General features: G+C 41.8%; 1 protein-coding gene across 1 annotated transcript in view; it reads right to left on the minus strand.

Moving 5' to 3' along the window:
* Positions 1 to 10,670, minus strand: part of PDE6A (phosphodiesterase 6A) — a 150,025-nt gene extending 139,355 nt beyond the window's left edge. Inside the window, exon 1 of the mRNA XM_007943602.2 lies at positions 10,197 to 10,670. Within this exon, the coding sequence (XP_007941793.1) occupies positions 10,197 to 10,670 (474 nt within the window). The remainder of the gene's footprint in view (positions 1 to 10,196) is intronic.
* Between the last annotated feature and the right edge of the window lie 3,645 nt (positions 10,671 to 14,315).

The raw sequence follows: 14,315 nt of genomic DNA on the forward strand, positions 1-14,315 counted from the left end.
CCAGCCACTCCTCGGAAGGAAGGTTGGGCAATCCTACTTCCGTAGTGATACTGCCTCGGAAACCCAAGGAGGGGTCGCTATGAGTTGGGGCTGACTTGACGGCACATAACAACAACAACAGTAACATGGAACTACCACTTGTCTGTCAGTTTGTTGTACTGTGGTAGATTGCATGTTGCTTTGAGGCTAGAAGTTATGCCACAGGTACTTCAAATACCAGCAGGGTCACCCATGGTGGCCAGGAGCTTCCAGACTAATACAGACTTGGAAGAAGGAAGGGGTCATCCATTTCTCAAAGAATTGGCCAGTGAAAACTTTATGAATAGCAATGAAACACTGTCTGATACATTACTGGAAAACTTTATAAACAGTCCTGAAACAATGTCTGATACAGTGCTGGAAGATGAGCCCTTCAGATTGGAAGGTACTCAAAATATGACTGGGAAAGAGCTGCTCTCTAAACTAGAGTCAACTTTAATGACATGGATAGAGCAAACCTTTTGGGGATCTTCATTTGCTGATGGGGCAGAATTCAAAATGGGAAGAAACAGCCGAAAATAGCCATTAATCCATTGTGGAATGTACAAAGTATGAATCTAGGAAACTTGGAAGTAGTCAAAAATGAAATGGAATGCATAAAAATTGATATCCCAGGGATTAGTGAGTTGAAATGGGCTGATACTGGCCATTTTGAATCAGACAATTATATGGTTTATTATGCTGGGAATAACAAACTGAAGAGGAATGGAGTTGCATTCATCATCAAAAAGAACATTTCCCCATCAAAAAGACAAACAATCCAATTTAAAAATGGGCAGAGACATGAACACATACTTCACCAAAGAAGATATTCAAGCAGCCAATAAATGCATGAAGAAATGTTCTCAATCATTAGCCATTAGAGAGATGCAAATCAAAACAATGAGATACCATCTCAGCCCCGCATTAACAACAAAGTTGAATAAGACAGAAAAAATAACAAATGCTGACAGGGATGTGAAAAGATTGAGAGTTTCATACACTGCTGATGGGACTGTAAAATGATACAACCACTGTGGAAATCAGTATGGTGATTTCTTAAAAAGCTGGAAATAGAAATACCATTTGATTCAGCAATCTCATTACTAGATATATATCCTAAAGAAGTGAGAGGCAGGACATGAATAGATATATGCACATTTATGTTCATTGCAGCACTATTCACAATAGCAAAGAGATGGAAACAACCTAAGTGCCCATCAACTGAGGAATGGGTAAACAAACTGTGATACATACACATAATGGAATACTACGCAACCCTAAACAATAATGTAGAATCTGCAAAACACCGCATAACATAGGTGAACTTGGAGGACTTTATGCTGAGTGAAATAAGTCAATCACAGAAGAATAAATATTGTTTTAGTCCACTACTGTAAAAAGTCAAGGGAAAGTTTACAGAAAGAAAAACTTTCTTTGTTGGTTACCAGAGATGGGAAGGGAGGGAGGGGAGGAAAAATTTCTAGATTGGTTGAAAGATATATATATATATATATATATATATATATATATATATATATATATATATATATATATATATATATCACACCTGTCAGTGACAGAAGACTATCCATACACCTATGAGGAAAGCCAGTTAATATTGCTTTTATTCAAATTATGCACCAACCACTAAAGCCAAAGATTAAGAAATTGAAGATTTTTACAACTACTGCAGTCTGAAATTGACCAAATATGCAATCAAGATGTATTGATGATTATTGGTGATTGGAATGTGAATTCTGGAAATGAAAAATAAACATCAGTAGTTGGAAAATATGGCCTCTGTGATAAAAATGACACTGGAGATCACATGGTAGAATTTTGCAAGACCAACCACTTAGTAATTGCAAATACCTTTTTCAACAACATAAAATGGTGGCTATACACATGGACCTTGTGACATGGAATACACAGGAATCAGACTGACTTCATCTGTAGAAAGAGGTGATGAAAAACAAGGCCAGGAGCTGACTGTGGAACAAACCATCAATTGCTCCTATGCAATTTCAAGTTGAAGCTGAAGAAAATAAAAATAAGTCCCTAAGCCAAAATATGACCTTGATTACATCCCACCTGAATTTAGAGACTATCTGAAGAATAGATTTGATGCACTAAATATCAATGACCAAAGACCAGATGAGTTGTGGGATGATGTCAAGAATATCATACATGAAGAAATCAAATGGTCATTAAAAAGACAGAAAAGACCAAACTGGATGTCAGAAGAGACTCTGAAACTTGTTCTTGAATGGAGAGTAGCTAAAGAGTATGGAAGAAATGCCGAAATAAAAGAGCTGAAAGAGGATTTCAAAGGACAGCTCAAAAAGACAAAATAAAGTTTATAATGAAGTATGCAAAGACCGGTAGTTAGAAAACCAAAAGAGAAGAATACACTGGGCATTTCTCAAGCTGAAAGAACTAAAGAAAAAATTCAAGCCTCAAGTTGCAATATTGCAGGAAGCATCAAAAGAAGAAGGAAGGAATACACAGACTCACTGTATCAAAAAGAATTGGTTGATGTCCAAATATTTCAGGAGGTAGCACATGATCAAGAACCAATGGTACTGAGGGAAGAAGTCAAAGCTGCAGTGAAGGAACTGGCAAAAAAAAAAGGCGTTGAGATGTTTGAACAGATGCAGCACTGGAGGCATTTACTCGTTTATGCCAAGAGATTTGGAAGACCTGGCCAACTGACCGGAAGAGATTGATATTTATGCTCGTTCCAAAGAAAGATGATCCAACAGAATGTGGAAATTATCCAACAATATTATTAATATCACAAACAAGCAAAATTTTGCTGAAGATACTTCAAAAGTGGTTGCAGCAGTATATTGACAAGAAATTTCCAGAAATGCAAGCTGGATTCAGAAGAAGACATGGAGTGAGGGATATCATTGCTGATGTCAGATAGATCTTAGCTGAAAGCAAAGAACACCTGAGTTTTACTGACCATGCAAATCAACTGTGTGGATCATCACAAATTATGGATGACATTGAGAAGAATGGGAATGCCAGTACACTTAATTGTGCTCATGAGGAACCTGTACATAGACCAAGAGGCTGTTGTTCAAACAGAACAAGGGGATACCGCATGGTTTAAAATCAGGAAGGATGTACATCAGGACTGTATCCTTTCACCATACATATTCAATCTGTATGCTGAGTAAGTAATCCAAGAAACTGGACTATGAAGAAGAATGTGGCATCAGGATTGGAGGATGACTTATTAACGACATGTGATATGCAGATGACACAACCTTGCTTGCTGAAAGTGAAGATGACTTGAAGCACTTACTGATGAAGGTCCAAGACTACAGCCTTCAATATAGATTATACCTCAACATAAAGAAAATGAAAATCTTCACAACTGGAGCAATAAGCAACTTCATTATAAATGGAGAAAAGATTAAAGTTGTCAGGAATTTCATTTTACTTGGATCCACAGTCAACACTCATGGGAGCTGCAGTCAGGAAATGAGATGTCATATTGCACTGGGCACATGTGCTACAAAAGACCTCTTTAAAGTGTTAAGAAGCAAAGATGTCACTTTAAAGACTAAGAAGCACCTGATCCTAGCCATGGTATTTTCAATCACCTCATATGCATGTGAAAGCTGGACAATGAGTAAGGAAGACTGAAGAAGAATTGATGTGTTTGAATTGCAGTGTTGACAAAGAATAATCAAATCTGTCCTGGAATAAGTGCAGACAGAATGCTCCTTGGAAGCAAAATTATGGCCAGACTTGATCTCACTTACTTTGGTCATGTTGTCAAAAGGGACCATTCCCTGGAGAAGGACATCATGCTTGGTAAAGTAGAGAATCAGCAAAGAAAGAGAAGACTCTCACTGAGATGGATTGACATGGTGGCTGCGATGATGAGCTCAGACATAGCAAGGATTGTGAGGATGGTGCAGGACTGGGCAGCACTTCGTTCTGTTGTGCAGTAGGGTAGCTATGGGTTGGAGCTGACTGACATAACCTAACAACAACTATATGTCAAGGTTATGCTATGTGCTGAGGATACCGAAAAAAAAATAAACAAAAACCACTCACTGCCATAGAGTTGATTTCAACTCATAGTGCTCCCTCCTTGGGTTTCCGAGGTATTGTCTCTATGGAAATAGATTGCCCAATCTTCCTTCTGAGGAGTGGCTGGTGGGTTTGAACCACCAGACTTCTGGTTAGCAGTCAAATGCCTTAGGCACTATACCACCAGTTGTTGTTGTTGTTATGTGCCGTCGAGTCAGACCTGACTCACAGCGACCCCTCCTTGGGTTTCCGAGGCAGTATCACTAAAGAAGTAGATTGCCCCATGTTCCTTCCAAGGAATGGCTCATGGGTTTGAACTGCCAGCCTCTGGTTAGCAGTCAAGTACCTTAGGCACTATGCTATCAGAGCTCCCATATACCATCAGAGGGGTGCCTAAAACCCAGGCCTTCTTCCAGATAAATCAATAATAGTAAAACAGGTGGTCAGAGCTTGGCTCAAGGCTGTGAGAATTCAGAAGAGCACAACACATCCTCAAACTCAAAGCAGGCTAGGGGCCAAGGTAAGCTGTGGTGCAATTTCAGTGGTTAGAATGAGGAAATAGAGCCTGAATTGTTATCTTGAATCCAGAAGAATCCACCTTTCTGTTTCCTGGTAACACTGTGAGGTTTCCCAGCTGTCTGGGTTGCTTGGGACATGAGCCAGCCCAGACAGGCACATTTCATGCTGTTCTGAGAATGGAAATGTATTCCACAGAGCTGACTCACAGGACCTTTTTAGAAGTGAGTCTGCAGAGTCTCCCTACTGCTCTTCCCCTGAATCCATGAATTCAGAATAGGATGGTCTGCCTGTATGAATATCTTCCACTTGAAGTGGGATTGAATAAACAGGCAACAGCATTTTTGTTAAAGAAGCTGCTTTAAACCAGGTGAAGGGTAAAGGAATTAGGGAAGTCTGTAATGCCTTACTTGTCTAAGCATTTGAGGATTAAGCCAAATCTCTAAGGAGGCATTAGCTAAGAAGAGTTGTCTATGTCATTCTCTAAGGATTCTTACTGATGGATTCCTAAAGACAGTTGTGGGTGGGACACACTGAATTATTTCATAAAGTCAGATCAGCTGTGCAATATTCAACTCTATCAAGAAAGGCAAATGCTTAGACATCATCTGAGGCAAACCCACTCACTGCCTTCGAGTTAATTCTGACTCATAGTGACCCTATAGGACACAGTAGAATTACCTCAAAGGGTTTCCAAGGCTGTAAATCTTCACGGAAGCAGACTGCCTCATCTTTCTCCCACAGAACTGTTGGTGGGTTCTAACGGCCGACCTTTTGGTTAGCAGCCAAATGCTTTCACTGCTACACCACCAAGAGCCTCTTTCTCACCCTTGGAATACCCTTTATATTCATTCTAGCAACCAAATGACAACATTTGTACAGTCATTGTCATCTCCATATTTGCAGCACAAAGTGTTGTAAACAATTATGTCATAGAACCTCAGATTATCAGAGACAGAAGGAGACTTTGGTGCTCTTTAGCTCAGACCATTTATTTTAAAACTTAGGGGTCAGGGGTGCAGCTAGAGAAAGTCTAAAGTCATTCATTCTCTCAATTAACATTTGTAGAGTGCTTTCTGTATGTTAGATACTGTTGAAGACCCTAGGACTGCCACAATGAACAGAGGGAGTGAACTTCTTACTCCGCTAAAGCTTACATGCAAAAGGGGAGACAAAGACCAAGTCAATAAATAGCTAAGCATTCTCCCTCCCAGTTGTGATAACTGCTTCAAGGAAAATAAAATGGGTGGTGCTATAGAATGGGTTGGAAAAGATGGCAGGGTGAGGCTACTTTAGAGAGTTATGGTGGTCAGGGAGGCTTTCCTGCAGAGGGATGACTGAGCTGAAAGCTGAAGCATGAGAAGGAGCCAGGAATGTTAGAGTATTCCAAGCGGGGAGTACATAGAAAAGGACAAGAAGTAGGAATGGGCTTCGCGGATGTGAGGAACAGAAAGACCAAAGTATCTGGAGCAGTTAGACAGGTGGGCAGGGGCCAGACCAGGCAAGGCTTTGGAGGCCACTAGAAGGAGTCTGCATTTTATTCCAAGTTCAATACCATATAGCTTCTCATATTTGGATTTCCCAGTTCTCCTTTTCAAACATTCACAAGCTCCATTGTGTCCCATAATGAAATCTACTACTTACTGAATAATAATGGTATACTAGATCCAGTGCCAGACAACTTATATATATCATTAATCATCATATCAGCCCCAATGCATAGAACTGTCACCTTCCCAGTTGTGTAGGTAATTCATTTGCTGGTAGGGAATACAGTCACTCTATTCATTTACTCATTGGTTGATTCATTCATTCATTCATATTTACTGAACACTGGCTCTCTGCCAGGCATTGGATTTTCCAAAACCAGTAAGATGAATTTGCCCCCACTGGATTCTCAAAGTATAATGGAGGCATCAGGTAAAGCATGTACCCACATTTCAAACAGTAATGTGAAGTAATCACTCACAAGATGGAGGCTAAAGATACCCTGGGGAACCAAGGAAAGAGGGACTAGTTCTATGAGTGATCAGACTTAGGAAATGGCTCAGGGGTCAACAGTATGTTGTCAGTAGTTGAAACTTCTCTGGGCCTAAAATCAGCATTGGACCAGGTCTTCCTTAAAGTTTCTTTCTTTTCTAGCATGCTGGATCCCAGGACTCATAGGAAGGGATGAAGTGCAGGGGCAAACAATACAAGTGAGAGCACCTGGATATGACAGTCCTCTCAGGTTCAGTTGTCAGAAATGGGGCTTGCTAGAAAAGGCTCATCATTGATTAACTCACTTAATAAACTGTAATGAGCATCCAGTCTGTTCCCGGCATTGGACAAGGTGCCAAGGACCAGTGGTGAGCAAGACAGACAGGGTCAGACCCTGTGGAGCTTTCCTGCTAGGAGAAAGTGTAAAGGATACACAACAATTAAATATTGACTGGCAAGCAGAGTTGCCAGATTTAGCGAGGAAAAATATAGGATGCCCAGTTAGATTTGCATTTCAGATAAACAATGAATAATTTAAAAATATAAGTATGTCCCAAATATTGCAGGGAACATACTTATACTAAAAAAAAAATAAGTGTCATTTATCTAAAACTAAAATTTAACTGGCATCATGGATTTTATCTGGCAACATTATTGGATCTTCCCCAAAGAGGTCTGAAGGATGAAAAGAATTTTCTAAGAGGGGGGAATTATATTATAATCCTGGAAAACTTCTCCTTTCATGGTTTCACATTCTAAAAATGCTGTGATTGTAACCATTTCCTATATATATTTTTTTTTCTTTTTTTTTTTTTTTTTTTTTTTTGAGCACACTGAAGGCTAAAAGTATCACTTGTGCATGGGTCAGGGACCCAGATCCAGTCTGTGTATCTTCCTCCTCCTTCTCCCGACCCTCAAACAATGGTTGGCGGAAAAGACTGCATCCTGCCCAGAGTTCCGAGTGGAGTAAGATTTCTCCAGAGGAACAATGAGAGAAGCAAACACATGTGCACACGCACACACATTCCAATGAAGCACAAGATACTCTTCTGAAATGAACTTTGAGGGTTCAACAGGACATAGCAAGTGGCCACTTGGCCCAAGGCCTTGGCACATTCTTAAAACAAATATTTTAGAACAAGACAATCTTTCCAAATCCTCAATTAACATCAGAGTCCACAGATGCTCTCAGCCTCTCTGGTCTGTTTCTGCATGAATAGAATCTATACCCAGAATTCCAGGAAGACAAGACTGGATTCTTCTCCAGATTCCACATGGATCTGATACAGCATCCATCACTTAGAATAAATAGATCCTTTACAACAACAACAAAATAGTAATGACAATAACAAACAAGAAGAGCTACCGTTACAAGAAGAGCTATTACAAAGTGCCAGAAATTGTGCTAAATGAGAAATAATTCTCTCATTTGCTCCTTACAACAAGGCTATAAAAATAGACACTATCACCCTGATTTTTCAAACTATAAAATGAGCCCAAACCAGCAAAGTGATTTGCCAAGGCCATATTCTTAGAAAGTGACAGAGTCATAATTCACACTCAGATCTGTCTCAAAGTACATCATGTCGCAACACCTCATCCAATGCCAAAGGATCCCTGGTGGTACAATGGTTAAATGCTTGGCTGTTAACTGAACCGTTGGCATTTCAAACCCACTAACGGCTCCATTCAGACCCACCAGCCACCCCTCGGAAGGAAGGTTGGGCAATCTACTTCCATAATGATACCATCTTGGAAAGTCAAGGAGGGGTTGCTATGAGTCGGGGCCAACTCGACGGCACATAACAACAATAACAATGGCTCCGTGGGAGAAAAGATCTAGCTATTTGTTCCCGTGAAGATTACAGCCTACGGAACCCTATAGGGTAGTTCTACTCTGTCATGTAGGATTGCTATGAATCAGAATAGACTTGACAGCACACAGTAATAGTCCAATGCCAAGGAGCTCTGGTGACACCACAGTTAAGCACCCAGCTGTTAACTCAAAATGTGGTCGGTCTGAACCCACCCAGCAGCTCTACAGGAGAAAGACTTGTACCTCTGCTCCTGTAAAGATTACAGCCTAGAAAGCCCTATGGAGCAGTTCTACTCTGTCACATGGGGTCACTATGAGTCAGAATTGACTCAATTACACCTAACAACAGTCCAATGCCCTCAATTTATAGATGAGGAGGAAGGATAGAGTAGTGGAATGGTTAAGACCATGACAAAGCCCAAGTGCCTGGATACTAATCTGTGCTCTTCTGCTTTCTATCTGTGTGACCCTGAGCAAGTTATTTGCCCTTTCTGGGTTTCAGTTTCATTATCTATAAAACAAGGATAAGTTATTGTGTCATAAGGTTGCTGTGAAAAGGAAATGAACAAGACAATCCTTTTAGATACAATTAAAATCTAGAGAGAGTTGAGTGGAGAATGATTCCAATCCACTTGGATGAGTCCTAAGTCATGGGCCTCCGGATGCCCAAGATGGAGATGAGGGGAGAAAGCTACCTCTTGGGAGATACAACTGAGTGTATCTCAAAGAACACAATTTCCCGCAGAGACTGAGTCTGTGCTTCTTATCTGGCCCCAAGGAAGCCAAGTCAAGAAGACAACCCATTTAAATTTCTGCATTAGTGAATGTCAAGTCCAGGTTCTGCTCCTCTTTGGTGACCTTGGTCAAGTCCCATCTCTTTGCCTGACGTCAGTCTCCTCATCCATAAAATGAGGCAGTTGGACAGGAACTCCCTCCCTCTCCACTTTCTAGGAAGCTTCATCTGAAATAAGGGTTAATGACGGCTCAGTGGTAGAATTCTCACATTCCTCATGGGAGACCTAGATTCGATTCTCGGCCAATGCATTTCATGCACAGCCACTACCCGTCTGTCGGTGGGAACTTGCTTGTTGTTGTGATACTGAGCAGGTTTCAGCAGAGCTTCCAGACTAAGACAGACTAGGAAAAAAGGTCTGGCCATCTATTTCTGAAAATCAGTCCATGAAAACCCTATGAATCACAAAAATCTGATTTCATTATGCCTTGAGGGGCTGACTTGACGATAACAAGAACAATGTGAAATAAGTAAAACCAAACGGAAAACCAAACTCACTGCCATCGAGTTGATTCCGACTCATAGCGACCCTCTTTGGGTTTCCAAGGCAGTAAATCTTTATGGATGTAGATTGCCCAACCTTCCTTCTGAGGAGTGGCTGGTGGGTTTGAACCGCCAGCCTTCTGGTTAGCAGTCAAATGCCTTAGGCATTATGCTAACAAAGCTCCTTGAAATAAATAAAGTGGGCACAAAAATCACAAAATATATGGGCTGAACCCTGGAAATGTCTAAACCCAGCCTCTTCGTATGGCCATTATAACAGTAAATGAGATCAACACTTGCCATTATGGGGCAAACATTCTTTCATGTGAGACTGGCATTAAAAAAATTTAAATGCCTAAGCCACCTGACTGCTAACCCACCAGCCACTCATCAGAAGGAAGGTTGGGCAATCTACTTCCATAATAATACCACCTTGGAAACCCAAGGAGGGGTCGCTATGAGTAGGATCCAACTCCAAGGCAAGAGTTGCATTTGCATTTGCCCTTGTAGACTGTCCTCCAATGGGAAAGAAAATACCTGTCCTGTGTCGGGAACGTTGGCAATCTTTTTGGAGTGTGCGACGTGGCCCACCACACCCATGTCCAGAGGGAAGACAATCTCTGAGTCAGGCACCACCAGGCAGTCCTCCAGAACTGCATCCTTGTGGACGTTGAAGAGCCGGGTGGCTAGCTCTGCGATGCCATTGCGGGTCCGGTACATGAACAGGCTCATGCGGTCTGCCGGTAGGAGGAAGCACAGCTTCTTCATGACATTGAAGATGCATTTCTCAGTCTGTAAATTCTCCTGAAAATCCCGTAGGAGGTCGAAGATGATTTCACTCTCCTCCACGCTGGTCAGTGAGTGATAGGTGCTGAAGTCCACAGCTGCCTCCTTGGCCCCAAGGAGGTCCGAGATGACTTTGGCCCGGTAGTGAAGGTTGTAATACTGTTTGGCAAAGCCAACATTTGAGTCCAGGAACTTCTCCACCTCCTCTTCTGTCACTTCTCCCATGGTTAGGAATTAAATCGGCTATGTCTGTGGAGGAGCTAAGGATGGTAGTTCTGTAGTCTGCACCAAATCCAGTCAGAATGTGTTCCACTCTGATCTGGATCTCTCTGGGTCTTTGAAAACCTCACTGAGATGGCCACATAAAGGAGGGAATGAGCTTGGAGGATTAAGTCATTAATATTTCCCAAGAACAAGGATTATCAGGATCAGTGTGTTCCACATGCTGCTGGCCCCAGATGGGACATGATGAGAGCTCTCTTTCACCTTGGTTTATTAGCAGCTGAGAAGGAATTTTTGCACAGAGCAGGAGGTGGGCTATACACCACAAAATAAAGTGAAGTCAGAACAGTAGCCCATAAACAATCATCAACCCATACATGTGTTTTCTCTGCTCTGCATGGTATTTTTCTTAAACATTTGACATAGAAGGCTAATGTTTAATATTTAGGAGATTTTTTAGCTTCTCTTGGAGGGTCAGATTTAACAAGTCCATGTCAACATTCCTCCATGGTAGGAATGGCTGCAGCTGGGAGGTGACTGCCTACCCCCTTCCTGCAACTCAAATCGATTTGCACATTCATCACTCAACCTATTTCTCTCGTTTACACACCATGGACCAAGATTTCACAATCGCATTAAAGTCTTCCTCAGCTTTAGATTTCAATGATGCTCTAATTTTAGATTCTAAGAGCCCACAAAAAACAGTACTCCTTTCACCGTTTTCTTTTATTACAAAAGCAGTGCGGGTCTACTATAGAACATATACAAAAACAACAGTTAAAACCACCCCATAACTCTATCTTAGTTATTTAGTGCTGCTATAACAGAAATACCACAAGTAGATGGCTTAAATAAACAGAAATTTGTTATCTCACAGTTTAGAAGGCTAGAAATCCATATTCAGGAAGCCAGCTCTATGGGAAGGCTTTCTGTCTTTCCTGGGTCTGGGAGAAGGTCCTGCTCTCTTTCAGTATTTATGGGTCCAGTGTCCCTGGGAGATCTGCATGTGTCTTGCCATCTAATTATTATTATTATTATTATTATTATTATTGTGATTTGGGTGAAAGTTTACAGAGCAAATTAATTTTCCATTCAACAATTTATACTTTTTTTTGTTTTGTTTTGTGACATTAGTTGAATCCCCTCAATGTAATAGCACTCTTTCTACTTCCTCCCTGGGTTCTCCGATTCCATTCATCTTTCTTTCCTGCCTCTTCCTGACTCCTGACCTTTCTTTTTGGGTAAATACTTCTTGTTTGTTTCCAGATGATTGATTGTTCTGATGGTTACGTTTCTCACAGGTATTATTGTTCACTTGATATGTCAATCTATTGTTTGGCTGAAAGGTGATCCCCAGAGTTGGGTTCAGTTCCAGGTTTGAAGGGTGTCCAAGGGCCATAGTCTTGGAAGTTGACATCAGTCTTTCCCTGGGTCTATGAAATTCTCAGTGCAGGGATCCCAGGTCCAAAGGATACACTCTGTTCCCGCTTTTCTTTCTTAGTGGTAGTAGTACCTTCCTTCTCTGCTCACATCTCTCTCATTTTATCTCTTGTAAGATAAAAAGGAGTTCCAGGCCACAGCCCAAGGACACTTCTCTTACATTAGATCAAGGCTGTGAACTGTGTAAGGGTATTGCATCCCACCCTAATCCCCCTTACAGCTGATTGACTAATCACTTCAGATCACATCATGAAGAATGATTACATCTTACATAACTGCCAAATTACATCATCACTTAATTGCCAAACCACTGAGAATCATGCTCCAACCAAGTTGATACATATTTTGGGGGAACACAATTCAATCCATGACACACTACTACTAAGAGTAACCTTTAGTTAACATTTTAGTTTCTGTCCTTTCCCTAGATGCTAAAGATCTACTTCTCTACCACCTTTTGATCTTTATCTTGAGCCTTTCATGAGCTCTCCCTGGCTCCAGCCTGGGCTTTTCAGGATTAACTGATCACAAATGCACACAATAGTCTAGATGCTATAAGTGCCGGTGAATTTTGAAATACCACAATCCTCCTTGAGGCACCCCTCCAGCACACTAGGGGAAGGTGGGAAAGAGTGCTTTCCTTTCTCCCCATGGAGCTGACTTAGCTTCCATAAATATATCCACTAGAGCCAGAGATCTCTACATGATAAACATGGTACAATGCATGATTATAGACTTGGTGAACTTACTTTATTGGAAAGTAGATTACTACTTCCTTTATTGTAGAGTGTAATAAATTCTTGGGGCTACTGTACTCAGTCAGCACTGGTTATGAGAGTGGGCCATTTGGTCTGGTGGCCCATGCAAACCAAACAAAATCCCAAACCACTGCCATTAAGTTGATTCCAACTCATAGCAACCCTCATTGGGTTTCCAAAGCTGTATATCTTTATGAAAGCAGACAACCCATGTTGTTGTTGTTGTTGTTAAGTGCCATTGAGTCGTTTCCGACTCATAGTGACCCCATGCACAGCAGAACAAAACACTGCCCAATCCCGCACCAGCCCCACAATCCCTGCTATACTTGAGCCCATCAACGCAGCCACCGTGTCAATCCATCTCGTTGAAAGCCTCCCCCTCTTTTGTTGACCCTCCACCCTACCAAGCATTGACATCCTTCTCCAGGGAATGGTCCCTTCTGACAACATGACCAAAATAGGTGAGACAAAGTCTGGCCATTCTTTCTTCCAAGGAGCATTTCGGGTGCACTTCCTCCAGGACAGATCTGTTAGTTCTTTTAGCAGTCCATGGTACTTTCAGCATTCTTCGCCAGCACCACAACTCAAAAGCATCAACTCTTCTTCGGTCTTCCTTATTCATTGTCCAGCTCTCACATGCATACGAGGCGATTGGAAATATCATGGCTCGTGTCAGGCGCACCTTAGTCCTCAAGGAGATATCCTTGCTCCTCAGCACTTGAAACAGTTCCTTCGCAGTTGACTTTCCCAATGCTACACGTTGTCTAATGTCCTGACTGCTGCTTCCGTTGGCATCAATTGTAGAACCAAGCAACGTGAATTCTTTGACAACCTCAATCTTCTCTCTATTTATTGTGATGCTGCTCCTTGGTCCAGTTGTGAGGATTTTTGTTTTCTTTATATTGAGACGTAATCCATACTGCATACTGTATTCTTCAACCTTCATCAGTAGGTACCTTAAGTCATCCTCACTTTCAGCAAGCAAAGTTGTATCGTCTGAATATCTCAGGTTGTTAATGATTCTTCCTCCAATCCTGATACCACGTTTTTCTTGACAAAAGAGCAGTCAGCCCCAGGGTTACAGGTGAGGAGAGACAACTCAGGGATGCCCAAAGTAGCAGGCAGGAAGAGCAGGAGAAAGGGGATTAAAAGCCAGGAAGCCAGAGAGAAAAGCAATCAGCCAAAGGGATTAGGGAGGAGAGGAAACTCAGGCCTGCCCAGAGTAACAGTCCAGAAGAGCAGGAGGAAGGGCATAAAAGCCAGGAACCCGGACAGCGGAGCAGTCAGCCCCAGGGACAACTCAGAGACGCCCAAAGCAGCAAGCCAGAAGAGCCGGAGAAAAGGGATTAAAAGCCAGGAAGCCAGACAGAGGTACAGTCAGCCACAGGGACCCAGGTGGGGGTGATACGAGAGGTCTCCAACAGCAAGACAAACTTGTCTGTCGGTTTGT

This window comes from Orycteropus afer, unplaced genomic scaffold (assembly GCF_000298275.1).
Source record: "Orycteropus afer afer isolate SDZICR_OR568_19922 unplaced genomic scaffold, OryAfe1.0 scaffold00110, whole genome shotgun sequence".
Classification (NCBI taxonomy): domain Eukaryota; kingdom Metazoa; phylum Chordata; class Mammalia; order Tubulidentata; family Orycteropodidae; genus Orycteropus; species Orycteropus afer.